Source organism: Crinia signifera, chromosome 3, assembly GCF_055691185.1.
Source record: "Crinia signifera chromosome 3, ASM5569118v1, whole genome shotgun sequence".
Classification (NCBI taxonomy): Eukaryota; Metazoa; Chordata; class Amphibia; order Anura; family Myobatrachidae; genus Crinia; species Crinia signifera.
This window is the reverse complement of record NC_139219.1, coordinates 59,459,072-59,477,921: the sequence shown is the minus strand read 5'-3', so window position 1 is coordinate 59,477,921 and position 18,850 is coordinate 59,459,072. Positions and strand designations below refer to the sequence as shown.

General features: G+C 43.9%; 1 protein-coding gene across 1 annotated transcript in view; it reads left to right on the top strand.

Moving 5' to 3' along the window:
- The first annotated feature begins 1,794 nt into the window (after positions 1–1,794).
- Positions 1,795–18,850, top strand: part of INTS7 (integrator complex subunit 7) — a 63,970-nt gene continuing 46,914 nt past the window's right edge. Inside the window, exons 1-9 of the mRNA XM_083175868.1 lie at positions 1,795–1,976; positions 6,023–6,152; positions 6,932–7,078; positions 8,151–8,288; positions 9,723–9,769; positions 11,150–11,349; positions 14,304–14,426; positions 14,896–15,013; positions 18,240–18,374. Of these exons, the coding sequence (XP_083031994.1) occupies positions 1,877–1,976; positions 6,023–6,152; positions 6,932–7,078; positions 8,151–8,288; positions 9,723–9,769; positions 11,150–11,349; positions 14,304–14,426; positions 14,896–15,013; positions 18,240–18,374 (1,138 nt within the window). The 5' untranslated portion in view covers positions 1,795–1,876. The remainder of the gene's footprint in view (positions 1,977–6,022; positions 6,153–6,931; positions 7,079–8,150; positions 8,289–9,722; positions 9,770–11,149; positions 11,350–14,303; positions 14,427–14,895; positions 15,014–18,239; positions 18,375–18,850) is intronic.

Sequence of the window (18,850 nt, the reverse complement as noted above, 5' to 3'; positions counted from 1 at the left end):
GACTTCTCCTGTGCCTTGGCACACAGTCTCCTGCTTTGTGGCGGAGGCTCTGCTGCTGCCAGTACATCCAAGCCGGCGCCGGGTCTCAACTGCGTCACAGCGCATGGTCCCCAGCTCCCACTTATTGAACCCAGGAGCCACTGGCCAGGCAGAGGCAGGGACGGAGCTGCTGTCACCACGGTAAGCATCTGAGTGGCCTGGCAGTATTTCCCTGATGGCGGCAGCGGGCCCCATTAACTGCATGGGCCCATTGCACTGCACCGGCTTTACCAGCAGTAGTTGCGCCCCCGCAATGACCTCCTTATGGACAGGGACCATCTCACTGCTAGGTCCTAGGAAAAGGAGCCATCCCTATCCAGCACTTGATTTTCAGAAGGGCTTTCCTCACTGAGGCAAGCCTGCCAGAAAACAGACATGGCATAAGTCTACACACCAAATGCTGCTCTGAACGTTGTATCTGGTTTGCAGTTAACAATCTGTTTGTCTTTGTGTCCTGTAGCCATCTTCCCTTATTTTTCCAATCTCATCTCAAAAGGGCAGTATGTCTATGGCTTGTTTTTTTAGATTTTCAAACCATAAACTCTAGCAGAAAGATGTTGATTTTTTGTATGTGAGCCGCACTTACTGGTAGGATGTTCCACTTTGAACCAGCCTTGGTGAGGTGGTCAGACTAATCCATACTGACCATTTGCTGCTCTTCACCTCACCCAGGGGTCAAGAGGGAATCTTAATCTCCTATGCGGATGCTTTGGGAATAAATCTGTCCCTACCAGTAGACAACAGTCCGTAGTGTCGGCACATGTCATATCGACATGGACAGCAAAACGTACAACGTCGTCACCTCGCATGGCTTGCTGCGCATGTCATGCTTCAGGCACGGTGCCTCGCTAAGCTTGGCACACTATTTTATTCTCCTACCACGCCCTAGGCGATGGTAGGGCATGAAATACTGCCTGTCAGCTAGAAAAAAACAGTAAAAAAACCCGTTGAGCTTTTAACTGTCAACCATCTCCATGTCGACCTAATGACCCCGTCGACCTAAAGTCAAGTCGACCTAGTGGTGTCAACCTAATGCTTGTCAACCTACTTGGTGGCAACCCAAGATTATATCGAACATGTAGGGATAAATTTACTAAAGCTTCTAGAAATGAGAGGAAATGTTGCAAATAACAACAAGTCAGATGCTGTCTATAGATCATGTTACAATTACATTCTAGAAAATGATAGACAGAAGCTGATAGTTTTTTAAGGGCAACTTCACCTTCATTTTAGAAGCTGTAATATAAATGTATCATGGACAGCCTGGTAGACAGATTATCATCCCTGTCCACACTCCAAACATATAGCTGTGCTCAATGCTTCCTAATTGCTGTATGTATCTGGGTGAGCATTGGGCCTCCTGTGCCCATACCTGGGTGCCCCGCTCACATTAGGGGTACTAATTACCATGTGGATTAATTATAGGTTATGCTGATGGCAGGGCGAGTGTTGGGGTCACCTATAACATCCCCGCACTGTCCAACACTCTCTGCAGCTCCTATACTTTTATCTAACTCCATGAGGGCCGAGTTTGCATCCAGCTCCTGCTCCCCATGCCCAGTGTCTGCTAGGAATGGATGACCTGCTGCCAACTCCGGCCGCCGCCATGACGATCTCTGCGCGGCGCACTCGCAGGGTACCACAGACACAGGCTGCAGCAGGCAGCTAGTAGTAGTAGTAGTAGCTGTTGAAACTGAAACTGCTCTGGTGAGTGACTCCGCCCACTGATGAGGACAGTGGGTCACATGGGGGAACGTCATCAGAGATCATTTCCAGGAAGGGAAACAACAGCTACTAGCTGCCTGGTACCCTGCGAGTGCGCCGCGCAGAGATCGGCATGGCGGCGGCTGGGGTTGGCAGCAGGTCATTCCTAGCGGACGCTGGGCATGGGGAGCAGGAGCTGGATGCCAACTCGGCCCTCATGGAGTTAGATAAAGGTATAGGAGCTGCGGAGAGTGTTGGACAGTGCGGGGATGTTATAGGTGACCCCAACACTCGCCCTGCCATCAGCATAACCTATAATTAATCTACATGGTAATTAGTACCCCTAATCTGATGGGGGCACCCAGGTATGGGCACAGGAGGCCCAATGCGCACCATATATATTATAGTAATTAGGAAGCATTGAGCACAGCTATATGTTTGGAGTGTGGACAGGGATGATAATCTGTCTACCAGGCTGTCCATGATACATTTATATTACAGCTTCTAAAACGAAGGTGATGCCCTTAGCAAACTATCAGCTTCTGTCTATCATTTTCGAGGATGTAATAGTGACAGGATCTATAGACAGCATCTGATTTGGGGTATGGGTAAAAACCGGACCAGGACAAAACCCCCGGACCGCCGGACCAGACATCAAACTCTGCATTTTGGAGCTTGTAGCGTCCGGTCCGGGGGGTGTCCTGTCCGGGGTGTCCTGACCTGGGGGGCTGCCTGTGACACCTGTCACCAGGTAGAGGAGGAGGGGTAGAATAAAGTCTCCCTGTATGGTCCGGGCATGTAGGAAAAACCGGACGGTCCGGACCACAGGGGGAGGCTGTAATCTCCCCTTCCCCATGTCCCTGATGATAGCTATCACAGGGACCCCCCTGGACAAGACACCCCCCAACAGGACACCCCCCGGACCGGACCCTATAAGCTCCGGACTGCAGATTTTGATGTCCTGTCCGGCGGTCCGGAGTCTAGTCCGGTCCGGTTTTTACATAGTCCCTCTGATTTGTTGCTATTTACAGCGTTTCTTCCTTCATTTTTAGAAGATTTAGTAAATTTATCCCTACATGTTTTAATGACTAACCATTATGGGTACTCTGACTAGATTCTATTGATTTAATTTATTGTGGATTCAACACTAATTTAACAGAAATTACTTGATACATCTTGTACACAATATTGAGTAAATGCTACTTGTGCGCGGGTTCTCCACCCCAGTCCCCTTTCCCCAATCTTAAATTCTATTGATACTTGGGTGCTATGTATTCTATTATAACTGGTATTATTGCCAGTTATGTAAATAACTGGTAATACTAATGTATCTTTTTTGTTCTTGTGGTTATTAATGCCTATCCTGCATTGTTGGTGGTGCAGCTAGTTCAGATACCAAATGGGTGATGCATTCTTCATGATTCGACATTACTGCAATAGCGGCACACATTAGGGACTGCATAACCTCCAACATTTCCAATGTCAGAAATCTGTACACATTGGGAAAGGGGCATGGCCATGGGCAAACGGGGCATGGTCACATCCACTTTCCAAATGTGTACTAGACATTGGACACAAAAGGTTAACATGAATTTTTAATGTATAAATAACTTGTGTAACCCAGTTTGTGCTCAGTTGAGCCTGACACTGCTGCACTTCATCCGGCGGCTCCGAATCCCGCCACCGGCGCATCCCTGCTGCTGCACTTCATTGCACAGCTTCTTGCTTCCGGATGATTTATATCAACGGCGCATGCGCCGGGCGTCCTATTCCGCATCATAGACATAGACAGCAGGTCCTAATGACGAGGCTCCAAGCGCGCTGGCTGCCAGGAGATGCAAGGCACCACTGGGAACGGGTGCTGCCAAGAATTTCCTCTTTACACCACCACGGGGCCCGATCCGACCAGCGCAGCCACCGCAAACTGGTGGAGAGGCTGCTGGAATCGTAGGTAATCGGTGCATTTATTTTTAGCCGGTACAGACCATTAAAAAATGGTTCTGTACTGGCTAAATCGGTACAGTTGGAGGGTATGGGGACTGTATTCTACTGGTAGGGACAGATCAATTCCCAAAGCATCTGCTTGACCCCTGGGTGAGGTGAAGAGCAGCAAATGGTCAGCATGGATTAGTCTGACCACCTCACCAAGGCTGGTTCAAAGTGGAACATCCTATCAGTAAGTGCAGCTCACATACACAAAATCAACATCTTGCTGCTAGAGTTTACGGTTTGAAAATCTAAAAAACAACCCATCGACTTTTGAGATGAGATTGGAAAAATAAGGGGAGACATCTACAGAACACAAACAGATTGTGAACTGCAAACCAGGTACAAAGTTCAGAGCAGCATTTGGTGTGTAGACTTATGCCATGTCTGTTTTCTGGCAGGCTTGCCTCAGTGAGGGAAGCCCTTCTGAAAAGCAAATGCTGGATAGGGATGGCTCCTTTGCCTAGGACCTAGCAGTGAGATGGTCCCTGTCCATAAGGAGGTCATTGTAAAAGTGCCCAAGCTGCTGTCACTGCTCTGTAAACTACAGCTTACCCAGTGTCCCTCATAAGGTGAACTACATATTATTTATGATTCACCACATCTTCTGTAATGGCCGCTGAGAAGCATAGCGCGGAGTTAGGCATATTGGATATGTCCATATTTTTCTTCTAATACTTTTTTTTTTTTATATAAAACTGTTTATTGAGGCGTTGTGGAATAATATAATAATCGGCAGCATAGAGCAGGGGTCAGGGAACTTTTTACCTTTTACCCCCAAATATATTTACATATGCCAACATTACCCCTTGATTTGTACCATACACAGCCATACATGGTAATCATCATCATCAATGGCTGCCAGGCTGTGTGAGGTATAGACATTGATAATGTGACGTCCAGACAACTATTAGTGTCAGTGTTTCAAAATTATTTAGTGACAGTCTAGACTAGAAATGTGTATACCTTAGCACAGCCATTCCCAACCACATTCCTCAAGGCACACTAACAGTGCATGTTTTAGTGATATCCAGGCTTGAGCACAAGTGACTTAATTAGTACCTTAGTGAGTCTGATTAAACCATCTGTGCTGAAGCCTGGATATCACTAAAACCTGCACTGTTGGTGTGCCTTGAGGACCGTGGTTGGGAATGCCTACCATAGCAGGAGCCTATAGCCAGGAAAGGAAACTTGGCACCTCAGTGGCAGTACAGATTGCGAGCTGCCAAGATGGCTCAGCAACTAGTAGTCTCTACTGAAGAACCGGGCGGACTTAGAGGCGGGGCCTGGAGCATCATGCAGTGGAGCGTGTTATATACAAGGGCAGGATGCACCGCACTGCGCCAGGTCCTTGTACACTACGGTACTGTAACACACACAGCCAGGCATGCTGGCAATGAAATTTCTAGGGGTAATGGACGGTCGTGCTACAGAGACACAGCCGGGCATGCATATACCATATATACTCAAGTATAAGCCTACTTTTTCAGAATATTTTTTATGCTGAAAAAGCCCCCCTCGGCTTATACTTGAGTGAGGGTCCCACTTGAGTCAATAAGTTTTCCCAGTTTTTTTGTTGTAAAATTAGGTGCCTCGTCTTATATTCGGGTCGACTTATACTCGAGTAGATACAAATGGATGCCCGGCTGTGTTTCGGCAGCACGACCGTCCATTACCCCCAGGAATTTAATTCTTACCCCATTTGGGGTCATTTACCCCCTGTTCCCAAACCACTGGTATAGAGCAAACATTTCTAACACATCCAGACATGAGTGAAGAGCTATTGATACAATTCAATAGTTTCAAATGTAGTCACCCATAGAGTAATGAGAATATTCAGAATAAAGGACAAATCGCAATGTAACCTGTAATATAAAGTTGCAGTATAGGCAAGTAAAACCGGACAAGCATTAGGGTACAAAGTAGTCCCAGTCTGATCTGATATTGGAACAGCTACAGTATATGGCTGACAGAACCCGGGAGGAAGATGCTAGTCATGTAATCCTCCATGTAAGGGAAAGGGTGGCTCTTGGGGCGATTCTGGTAAGATCATCTAATACATTTTGTAATGGGGACAGTTTTCTAAATGTCCAAATTTGAGTTCTCTCATGAGCAATATACAGATGTAATTTATGCAAGGATATGTTCATTTGAAGGTGTTAAAATGCTAATGTAGTAAAACAAGTTTCAGGCCTCTTTTAGTGCAGTTATTCAGTGCTCATTATTAGGTGACCTATATTACTGTCTGGCAAACATTTACAGCACAATCCTCTCTTCTTCTGGTGTCCTATAGGGTTAAGATCTGGTAAACTCGGGGAGCAGTGTGAAGCCGTCGTCCGTTTTCCAAGACTGTTTAAAAAATATCCATTTCCAATTCTCATTAATTCTGCATTTCTCAAACTGGCGGATGTGTTTAGAGTTGGGTAGGTGGAATGTCATATTTATTATATATTATTATCGTTTCTTTATATGGTGCCACAAGGGTTCCGCAGCGCCTGGCAATACATAGATGACCAAAAATACAAGAAAACAGTGATTGACAGTACAAATACAAATTAGGACAAGTACATGGTAAATAAAAAAACAGTTGCAGTAGGGGACACTGACGCTATTTTAACAATCGTATATACCGTATTCTTAGAGAAGCACATGAGGAGTGAGGGCCCTGCTCGTTAGAGCTTACAATCTAAAGATATACACATACATACACGCACACACCTTATTTGATAAGCTAATGGCATTCTTACTATTTGCTTTTGCTGTGTAGTATTGTTGCAAACATGTGTTACTTTTGAACGTTGATTCCCAATATTCTGAATTATTGATTTTTCAGAGCAGTTTCACACTTATCTATAAGTGAACACACAGAATTCATGCTGTGATCCCAGCTGTCCATGTGGACCATTCATCTCTGAGTGGTCAAGAGTAAAACGTGAAGTATGGTTTGGTTGTGCCCAAGGCAGCTGTCAAATGTGCCTGTAGGAGAAGAAGAAGTTCCTGCTTCTTTCTAGGCGGCCTGCATGGTTCAGTTGAGATCTGTTCATGTATTGGTTACATCTAACATTTTACTTACCTTGTCATTAATGTTTTTTTGTTCTTTTATAGAACATGTCTTCAGTATTTCTTGATCATTAATAGCCTAATTTACCCACTGTACTGTTTTTCCATCTGACTTGTCCTGAGGAGAATGTTTCTGTTTCAGCAATAATTTTCTCCGTCTGTGCGTTCTGAAAGTGACACAGCAGAGTGAGAAACATCTAGAGAAGATCCTGAATGTGGATGAGTTTGTGAAGAGGATCTTCTCTGTCATTCATAGCAATGACCCAGTAGCTCGCGCTATTACCCTGCGGTAGGTGATTGTTGTATCTTCTGTATGTCTCTGCTTTGGGGGCAATGTATCAAGCCTGCTTAAAAGTAGAGTAGCTGCCCCTTGCTACTCGGTAGAATTTATCAAGAACATTCCTTAAAATTATGGGAAGAAGCTAATTGGTTGCTCCTCTACTTGTCCTTTTCGTCACTATTTAGCAGGTTTGATACATTTCCCCCTTGTTTTTTTCGGACAGAGATACTGAAGAGATCCCTGTTTTGTTTTCTGAGTGCCGGTGTATGTGCTGCTCTCACATGGGTAACATTGCTGCAAGTAGGTACAACGCCTTTCTTGTAAAATGGGGCATTCTATCTAAAGTTGTACGAGTTTGCATTTACTCAGATCCCAAAACAGCAACTTATTCACTATCTGCTTTGAAGCGTTTTAGATGACCAATAAAATAAATGCAAACTTGAGCTAGTTAGGCGAAATTAACCGAGTAAGTCCGAACACGCTCATCTCTAGTGCTATCAACATATAGCCGTAAAAGTAATTTATAGTTAAACAAAGCTATTATTGTCCTCATATATGGTATTATTGTTTTTTAAATTGTCTCTGCTCAAATTATTATTAAAGTCCTTGGCACAGAAAAAATACTGGAAACTCGCTAACCCACTTTATGTTGTATCATCTTAAAACCTCTGTTAGGAACCCATTCAAATACCAGCTATGCCCACAGTCTGTGTCTGCAAACCAAAAGCTGCAATTTTGTAGCATATTGTTCTGTTACTGGTGTTACTACACCACTGAACTGGCACATTGCTGGCATTACCCACAATAGACCTGACTCCTTAGAAGAGTTAATTACAATTTGATTACTGGATCTTGCAGTATTATTGAATGACCCAGCCTATCTCTTTGTTCACCAGGTATAATTGTTTCAAGTGGTAGAAAACTAGATTAAAATAGTTCTGTGTTTAACCTATAATAAGGATGTAGAATATGAATAAAGGAACATATATTCTAAATTTGTATTTTATTTCTTTTGGAATATTATTGACAATTTGCTAAATCAAATTATAGGTGATCACATGTTTTTTTTTTAATGTTACAGAACGCTAGGCAGCATGGCATCCATAATTCCTGACCGGAAAAATGCCCATCATAGTATACGTCAGTGTCTGGATTCTCATGACAACGTGGAGGTTGAAGCCGCTATATTTGCTGCAGCTCGCTTCTCTGCACAGTCCAAGTAAGCTATGACACAAAGCAAATATTAATGGCAATAACAATAAATATAGTGCAAAGAGCAACAGGTAAATTATTGGGTATTTACTTCCCCCCCCCCCCTCCTTTCTCCTTAATGATGGGGTTTCTGTCTAAATTGTCCCTAGGTTCCTTTCGTCCCAAGAACTTGTGATTCCATCTGCACAAGAGAGCATATTTTTTTATTTCTCTTTTTGGCTTTGTGACTCTCTACCCATAAGACCTTATTCAGACTTTGTACTCAAAATGGGCAAACCATGTGCACGGCTGGTGGAGCAGCTGTAACATGTGCAGAAACAGTTAGATTTGGCTGGGGTGTGTTTAAAAGGAAATCTAAATTGCAGTGTGAAAACAAAGCAGCCAGTATTTACCCTGCACAGAAACAATGTAACTTACCCAAATCTAACTCTCTCTGCGCATGTTACATCTGCCCCACTTGCAGGCATCTGGAGTTCCGCTTATTGCCCACCCCTGGTCTAAGGTGTCCTGTTGTTGTTTTCTTTTGTTTGTTTTTACACAAACTATCACTTTAATAAATGGTGTTATGGGAACTAGATCCTCATATGTCATTGCTTGCTCTTTTGGTAAAGGGCTATAATTCCTTTTCCAGAAGAGGTGTCCATTTCCTTGCGCATTAAATAGTTATGGACCCAATCCCCAAAATCTGATTCCTCAGGGCAGCACAGCTCAGTAAGGAGCTCTTACATATTGACCATCTGTATACCCTCTAACATTTCATTGGGTACACAATGCTCTGTTCCTGGATGTCCCGGTTAATGTAGGATTGTCATCACCTGTGTTGAAACACCCTTCTCGTCAATTACCTAGTTTCACACAGGTGATGCAATCCTACATGTCCAGGAGCAGAGCATTGTGTACCGAATGCAATGGGTCATGTTGGAGGTTATGCATCTGTATGGTACATCGTCTGGCTTGGGAATGGGAAAGGGAATGCCTCTGACTCTTTATTAATGCTTGATCATATTCTGTGACCAATACCTTGATACCTGGTGTCATTAAACAGTGATAATAAATATTATTTTAAGACCCCCTCAATTTATTATTGTTCTCCCGCTTGGAAGTCAGTTTTTCCAACATCACTGCATCCAGGGTATATGGCCTTCTAATATATCTTTACTATCGGAGACCTACATGTACAGTTTGGAATGTGGTTTTCCATTAATAAAATGTGTAGATTGTTACGGGAAATATTATTTCATAAGCAACAATGGCTTATAAATAATTTTTAATGACAAAATGGCTATATTCCAGCTCGTCGGTGCAAGTACAAGGTGGACTAATGAGAGTTAATGATGATAAATCAGGATGATAGAACAATTACACTTATAATGTTGTATAATGTATATTGTGTTTGGTAAGTCTGCCATTAACGTTGTGTAATGTTTGCCGCCTTCTTTAGAGATTTCGCTGCTGGAATTTGCAACAAAATTGGAGAAATGATACAAGGTGTGTTGAATTTATACCGAACTAGTTTATCTGGCTCAATATGATATTTTTTAATATGGTTCATTTTTTTATTGTGATTACATTGCTTTAATACTACAGTCACTGACTAATGTGATGGATTAGGGAAAGCTGTAGTTTGTCTTGACAGGTGGACCAGTCAGATTGGTCCTCAGCACTGTGAGTAAAGGTGCCAATACACTAGTAAGATTTATCTTCAGATCTGGCTGGTTGGAACAAAAACATGGTTATGGATGAGTGACAGTTTGTCAGTTTTCCAGCATTTCCAAGAAAATGGTCAACTGTCATTTGCTCTCATCCATAACCATGTTTTTGTTCCAACCAGACAGATCTGCAGATAAATATGCGTGTGTATGGCCACCTTATGAGTTATATATATAAAGGCCCCCCCCATACACACGTCCGACTTGTCTAAGGGACCAGTCAGACCTGTTCTCCTTTGAGCTTCCCCGGTACTCCACAGGAAGGCTCCTTCTTACTTGGTACTTGATGTGCCATTTTTTACTTGCAATAAATCGCATGCACATGTGAAAGAGCTGCTGGGGGAGGTCAAGGGAAATCTGATGCGATACATCGTGGGTGCTAAAAAGCCATTGCTGGCTGTGCGCTAGATGATTGACAGGCGCCAGGCATTTGGGAGTGCAATGCTGGCTTTTTCTGGGATTGTCCCTCTACATCCAAGCGGCACCAGGCTGTTGGGTGTGGAGGGCATCTGACATCTGCAGCGGCCCCCTGCCCACAGCCATTGCAGCGCCGAGTAAGTCTTTCCCTCCCTATGTGCATGGTTGCGAACGTATTCACATCCGTGCACATCGGCAAGATTTCACATGTGCAGGGAGGCGTTTACGTGATCAGGTCTGAATCGGGCCTTAAGTCTTATAAATGCTTGTAAGTGCATTGTGTGTGATGGAGTAGGGCTATGGAGTGTGCATGGCCTTGGACAGAGGTTCCTGTGCGTGGTGGATCTGCAGAGTGCAGGGCCCTGTAAGTAGCGACTTCAGCGATAAGTGAGATAGACTGATCATTTTCTCAGGTGGGGACACTGTAACCATCATCATCATGTGCATTTGATAATTGTAATGCTATTAAATATATAATGTATAATGCTTTGTTACAGCAGTCTTATTATAATTCTCATAGAAGCCTATAACTGATGGCTATACCGTGACTTGTGTCTAGTAGTTTTTGGATGAAACCTCTTTAATAATCTGATGTCTACATCAGTTTGGGACTATTGAGAGTGGATATTAGTGATTGTCATTCCTTATTATAGGAATATCAATAAAGGAGCTATCTGTAAAGCAGATGTCTGTGGGATTGTAATGGTGTTCTATCTCATGTTGTCTCTCTGCTTTGCCCCAGGCCTGGCCACACCAATTGATTTGAAGCTGAAGCTTATTCCTATCCTCCAGCACATGCACCATGATGCCATCTTAGCCTCCAACAGCCGGCAGCTTCTCCAGCAGCTTGTCACTTCGTACCCCTCTACAAAGATGCTCATAGTCACACTGCACACCTTCACCTTGCTGGCCGCCTCCTCCTTAGTGGACATTCCCAAGCAGGTACGGCAGTCTTACCAGGTCATGTACATGCTGATCCTACTAGGACTTCTCTACGTTATTTGTATCGGTGAGGACCATTTATATAGCAGAAGACTATTGAAAGACCTGTAAATAGAAATAATAATATTATCACTAAATGCTACTATTAATACTCCGTTTTGGGCAAATTCCTTTTTTTATTATATTTTAATATTTTTATATTCCGTTTCAATTTAATTGTGTGCAGTAAATTCCAATAGTCTCTCTTATGTAGGGTACACACCAGAAGGATTAGGGCTCAATCCCATGAATCTGGATCCAATTCCGACCGATGTAGATAGGGCATGTTTTTGCATGTTTAGATTTCGGATTCCAATCCGATGCGCATCCCTGCTGTCGTTTGGTCATTTTACAAATCCTACCTGCTGCAGATAGGATCTCCAAAAGATCCATTCAACTGGATACAGACTCAGATCGGATTGGGATCAGATTGGATGCAGATCATCAGCAGATGATCTGCATCCAATCTGATCCTAATCCCATCTGAGTCTGTATCCAGTTGAATGGATCTTTTACAGATCCTACCTGCAGCAGGTAGGATATGTAAAATGACCACACAGCGGGGACGCTTTCACTTTCTGGCACAGAATAATGTATGTTAGTGATTGTTACCCTATTGCTCGCAACTCCACCATATATGCTTTATAGGTTGATTTGCCATGATGCTGTCTCCCAACCTATTGCATACGACTAACCAGCCAATTCATAACTATTATTATTTACGCCCTCCCTTTTGTTTTGATCATATTTGTAATAGAAATGCAATTCATTTATAGACTACAGTACATTTATTTAAGGGTTTTTCGTTCATGAAAAGCTTGAGAAATCTGCATTCATAAAAGTAGGAGATAAAGAAAATGTCAAACTTGCAAAGCTGCTCCAGCAGTTAATAAAATAGTCATGATTCCATTGGCATTAAAAAGAGGTTTCTGATTGGTTGCTGATACGTTGAGGGGAGGAGACCAATTGCAAGCAAGCTGTAGATCATGGATCTTCAACCTGTGGCCCTCCAGATGTTGTGAAACTACATGTTCCAACTTTGCATTGCCACATTTCTCCAAAACTGTCAGGGCATGCTGGGACATGTAGTTTCTCAACATCTGAAGGGCCACAGGTTGAAGACCTATGATGTAGATGTGGCTACTCTGCAGACAGGGCTATGTGGCATAAAGCTGATTTACATATATAAATTCCATCCCTGCTGAAAGGTTCTGAACCCCTTTCTACAAATAAGATGTTCTACAGAAAGGCCCTGACCAATCCATGTAGGTTTCTGTTTTATGTAAGAGCCTTATTGGAATTATTTTGGAAGTCTATCATTTCTACTGAGGGTGAACACAAGTTCTAAATAGGCAAAGAAACCTTTAGTAATATATCATGGTGGGGTGATTTCTTAGAATACTCAATATGTGTACGCACAGTGAGATTTGTGTTAGATTTTGACTATCTAGTCAAAATCAAATCCAAATGGACATCAAACTGTTTTCAGCCTCATTCGATCTCGATGCGCGCTCCTGTTTAGTGTAAAGCAAACAGTTGTGCAGGCAAGACTATAGAATACAGATCTGTACTATATACTGTAGTCCAAATTGAATGCATTTTGCTTGCCGTTGATCCCAATCGAATCGCAAGCAAAATCGCACCGTGTGTACACACCTAAAGTAATTTCTTGCTTCGATGTATTCTTGTAACCACTGTGACTCTGCTAGCCTTATAGGGATATTCTACCACAATAATAGGTTGTTAATAAAGTTTCTTTCTTATAGTAATGGGGCCAAATATTAATGATACAAAGAGATTATGTAATGCCCCCTGAGTTTGGCAGCAGTGCGGGATGCCAGCCGAACACAGATGTTTTTTGGGTACTCTTGACCTAGAAGGGCGCCCATCGCGGGCATCGCATGTACATCGCATGCCATTATAATGGCATGCGATGCGACCGATGCAATGGCCGCGATTTTACATAGAAATGCGTTTTAAAATGTAAATCGCGTCGGTCGCATCGCATGCGACCAAAAAAATCACATGCGATGCGACCAACGTGATTACCGTGATTTCACATAGGGAACAATGTTAAATGGGTCAATTGACCCGATTTTATATAGGGAACAATGCCACCCTGGCAGTACGCGTCCTCCGACCGTTTCATACCCCCACTATCCACGTCGGCGTGGAGTTCAGAATAGAAAGTGCCCGAAGCATGGCGAGGGGACGCGGATACCTTCACAGGTATCCGCGTCCCCTCGCGGCTTCACAGGTATCCGCGTCCCCTCGCGAAGCTCGCTGCGCTCGCCACGCTTCGGGCTTGGTGGCTCGCTGCGCTCGCCACACTTTCTATTCTCAACTCCACGCCGACGTGGATAGTGGGGGTATGAAAAGGTCGGAGGACGCGTACCGCCGCCCCTCGCGGGCTCGATGCGCTCACCACGCTTCGGGTTCACGTTGATCGTGGGGTGGCGTTAACAATTGGGGGAGCCCAGGGTGGCTATTTGGGGTCTGTGGGCCATTTAACATTGTTCCCTATGTTAAATCGGGTCAATTGACCCATTTAACATTGTTCCCTATGTAAAATCGCGGTAATCGCATCGGTCGCATCGCATGCGATTTTTTGGTCGCATGCGATGCGACCGACGGAATTTTTTACCTGCGATGCCTATGATTTTTTTTTAAATGGGGTGATCACTTACAAGGCAAAACCATGCTTTATAAGTGATTGGATTTAAAAAAAAAAACATCCGAGTTCAGCCAGCATCCCACACTGCCGCCACACTCCGCCCAAAGTCACAGTTGGAGATGCTGCACCAGGGAATCACTTGGCCAGAAGGATGGGTTTAGATTAGATTTTCTCTGGCTTATTTGACGGCTTTATTGTGCCATCCTCTGGTTGTTCTGACTACGTATGTCCCTGCTCTCAGATCCAGCTCTTGCTTCAGTACCTGAAGAACGACCCGAGGAAAGCAGTAAAAAGACTCTCTATTCAGGACCTGAAGTTTCTGGCCAACAGGACCCCTCATACGTGGAGCAGAGACAACATCCAGGTGAGTGACTGACCCACGTCTTATGTTTATCGATTTGTGTTGTATTAAAGTGGGAGGAAAATGCTGATTATGTTGTAACTAGGCACGGGTGTTATGGTTTGTGTGTACCCAGGGAGCTGGTCCCTGGCAGTAATCCCTGCGCCTTATTGAGGATGCCCCTATGGTTTTACAAATACTGTAATATATACAGATGACTGGCCACGGGATTGCTGGTGTTCAGAATACCAACACTGACATCCCCATCAGAATCCCAACAGGGTTCTAGTAAGCAGACTTGCCTTCCCCCTTGGCATAACCCTCCTTCATACTTCTGTCAGCATCCTCATTGACGTCTGTATTCTGGCACTGGCATCCTTAGTAATGTCAGCGTTTTGGGCTCCTAGCGGTAGGTCGGATGTCGGTGTCGGTATTGCCTTTTAGTGTATAATATATTTTTCATATAGGATCTCTGGTTTCTCTTCTCCTTCAGGCTTTATGTGAATGCGCTCTCCAAACACCGTATGACAGTCTAAAACTGGGAATGGTCTCGGTCCTCGCAACACTGTCTGGGAGCATCTGCATAAAACAATACTTCCATGCAATCCCAGGTACAGTCTCTGCCGGAGCGCAAAATCTTCACTCAGCAGTTTTGCAATGATTCAGTGTGGTTACAGTATATGGGCCCTTGACATATCTACAGGGAGATTTAATCATCCTAAAAGAGAGATACCTGTGGCAACCAATCCGCTTTTGTCATTTCAATACCTGCTGACAGAAGCTGATTGATTGGGGTGTGGTATAACACACCGACAGTCGGGATTCCGACAGTCATTACTCCGACGTCGGAATCCCGACTGCACAGCGGGGGGAGCGCAATGAAGCCCCTTGTGGGCTCGCTGCGCTCACCACGCTGCGGCCACGGTGCGCCACCTATTTTATTCTCTCTCTATGGGGGTCGTGGACCCCCACGAGGGAGCAGTCGGGATTCCGCCGTCGGAATCCTGACTGTCTGGGAGCCGTCCGGGACCCGATTGATTGGACGTCTCCACTTTATCTCTCTGCAAGACTTTGTACATACAGATATGTCCTCATAAATCTTTGCTGCGATCACACCAAACAGCACCCTTGGACGTTCAGGTTGTGTGAGAATCTTCTAGCGTTAGGCGCCTTTTTTCTTTTTTTTTTTGCCGAAAATGTGCTGATTAAATCTGTAAATTTTTTTAAATCCAATAATTTTTATTGATTTTTCACACACAAGACAGACAAACAGATAGACACGGCAATATACAGGTGGTATATATCAGGTACAGGTATAGTGCAATCATACAAAAAAGGAGACAAATATCTATTACAGGATATAGGGAATAATTCCCATATAGATTTTACCTACAAAAATACCCGAAGGCGCCATTCGGGTAGCTGGCACAAAAGGAGCGCAGGAATATACATATAGCGGTCTTATGATAGCCAAATGGACAAACCCCTCTATCACATAGTGTAAACTAGATCTATGTATCCACTGCAATCAACATAGGATAGCAATATTGACATGTCAACCAAGAACTAAAATAAAAACCCCTAGAGCACCCCCCCCCCACCAATTAACCCCCCTCCCTGTATGACCTAAACCCCAACTCAGGTATACTTGGATCCCTTAACTACTACCCAATGCTCCCCCCCTACTAACTATCTACGTCCCGTCCCCCCCCCCCCCCCAAAAAAAAAATATAGGGACAAAAAAACTAATGACCTTGAACGGAGCATGCACTGGCTCTCCCACCAGGAGCTTATACAGCTGAGCTGCCACGTATAATACGATTATGGTCAAAAAACTTAGCAGGATATATAGCTTCAATATAAACATCAAAATCAGACACAAGCAGAATAGGATTAGATAGCATGTAACACGGTTAATAATATGAAGTGATCACATTTGGACATGGCCTCTTCATTAGGGAAGGGAAGCACATCTTTAGTCAGGCCAAGCACAAATGTCCTGGTATGGGATAAGTATGGTGCTAGTCCCATCCCCACTAAGTCCAGAGAACTCATCAGTAGATTCACTGCGTGTAGATAGTGGAGGTTTCAGGGTATCCAGCAGGGGCAATGACAGCCATATTATGAGCATCCTGGCGATCCCACAGTACTGCAACATGAAGGGACAGCGATCCATCAATCCAGAGAAAGTTTCAGAAGGAAATCGGTTTCCATCGCATGCACGTGTTATAGGCATAACAGGATTGTTATAAGTAAGCAGGATAGACCCATCACCAGCTTGGGGCATATCAATGACGTGTAAGAGGACAGGTATATTCACATACAAAGCTGTATCATTTGTATGAGAGACAAGGGTACAATAATCAAGGAGAGCTGTTTTATTTTCATCCTTCCCATGTGCAGGAGTATGGAGAGCAGAAGGAGTTTCTATCTGCGTAGCCGGTGGGTGTTCAGGAGTTAGGGCTATAGCCCCGTCTTCGCCATCAGAGATAGAGTTGCCCTTCTTGTTTCCCCCCATCACACAGCTACATACATCAGAGGGAAGTTTCCTCAGCATGTCTTCAGGATGCACAGAGTATTCTGCAGTATAGCAGGCATGCGTAGCGTCTGTGTTCCCTCCATCTCCCACACCAGAGTTAACTGCGGTGGAAAGAGTATCTAGGTGTATCATCTCCAATTTGAGAAGGAGCCTCTGGGTCGATGCCTGAATACAGCTGAGGATATAGGAGGTATCCATCATGCACCGAGTTTGCCATGCACCTTGCACAGAGCGGGTGATCAAGGAGTTTCCAAGATGGCCGCGGCTGCACCTCGCCCCCGCCGAAGCCGAGTGACAAGGGAGCGCTCAGAAGGATCCGATCTGTATCAGCAAACAATGCCCGCAGGCTAATCAACCAGTCTCGCAGCTCTGTCCAAAAGTAATCAGTGGATCTCACCCGCTAAGCCCAGCTCATGGGTGATTGACAGTGCAGTCCGGGGCGTCCTAAGGAGGGAACAGCCGCTGGTAATGTCGGACCGCAAATTAAGAGGGACACAGGGTAATGACATCCAAGTAGCCCCAGATGGTACAGGAGAGGTTCCTCAAGCCTTTAAGTCCAATTGAAGCAAGTAGCGCTGCATAAAAAGGATAGATCTCAGGATTTTCGTTGGGAGAGCCAGCAGACACCGATTAAATCTGTAAATTACACTTTTATATCTGTGTGCGACTGAGTCTCTGCATCTGTACAGGGATTGCTACAATGTAGCAGCTGTTACTGCAGTTTTTTCCAATTTAAGTTCTGTTCTTCTCAGTATAGAGACTGTCACACACACAATACACTACATCGTGCATCAAATTATTCGGCACAGTCTACAAGTGTGTCCTTGTTGCGACTAAGATGCGCCCAATATTAGAGTAGTGCAGGACCTGGTTGCCCTCTCATGCCAGGCATCTTGTGCTACATGGCGCACTGAGGCTAGATGTATGTAGACACATCTGTATTCCCCCTGCAGTTTTTGAAAAGGAGCAGTTAAGAAAACCAAACCTAGTAACCCTACAGTAATCAAAACATTGTTACATTGGTTTTATCAAATCATTCCAATGTAACTCTTAAGTTCCATATATTTTTGACAACTTTCATCCTTTCTTATTTGAATTTAATGTTCCCTCTATGTGAGAAGATATAACTGCTTCAAAATAAGCAGTGAACACACACAGTCTATAATAGGTGCAAAGTGGCAGTGCACAGGCACCAGGGTCTGGGGAGAGAGTGAAAATGGAAAAATAATTATGATGAATTTGAAAACAAAATCCTAAAATCTTTTGTTTAAAAGTTTTTTTTAAATATTTATTTACAGGGACCAAATCGGGTACAGCCAGGTATACAGATCTGGTTAAGCTGGCACAGGAGTGCAGTTACCATAGTAACCGCGGCATAGCTGCTCATGGTGTAACAGTCCTCACTAATATTGTGTCGACTTGTCAGGATATAGGTGAGTTTAGATCTCTAATTGCATATTGTAAGATTGTGTTGTGTCATTAAACCATTTTCCATGCACTGCATTGATGCATCTCCTTTGTTTTTCTATACTATATATCCTAATTTGCTTGATGAAACCAGTTTGAAAGTTTTTAGTAATTATTTAGGATCATTCTCACTAGAGTTTTCCTGCTTAGAGACTGTACATGTTAAACCACCAAACAACTTTGTCTTAGTACAGGCTGTGAACCTCTAGGGAACAAGAACTCCATTTGCACTGCATGGAAACATATTTTCTGTGTTAATCTGTCAGGAGAACAACAGCATTTATAGTCTTTTTCTGACTTTATAGACTATTTGCACCCAAAAGCAAACGCTAAAAATACAAATATAACATCTCAGCCTTACTGTGATTTGACTGGTCCTCTGATAACTGTGATGGTCCCGTGAAGGTTACCTGCCCTGATTCTTTTCCAAACTATTAACAGA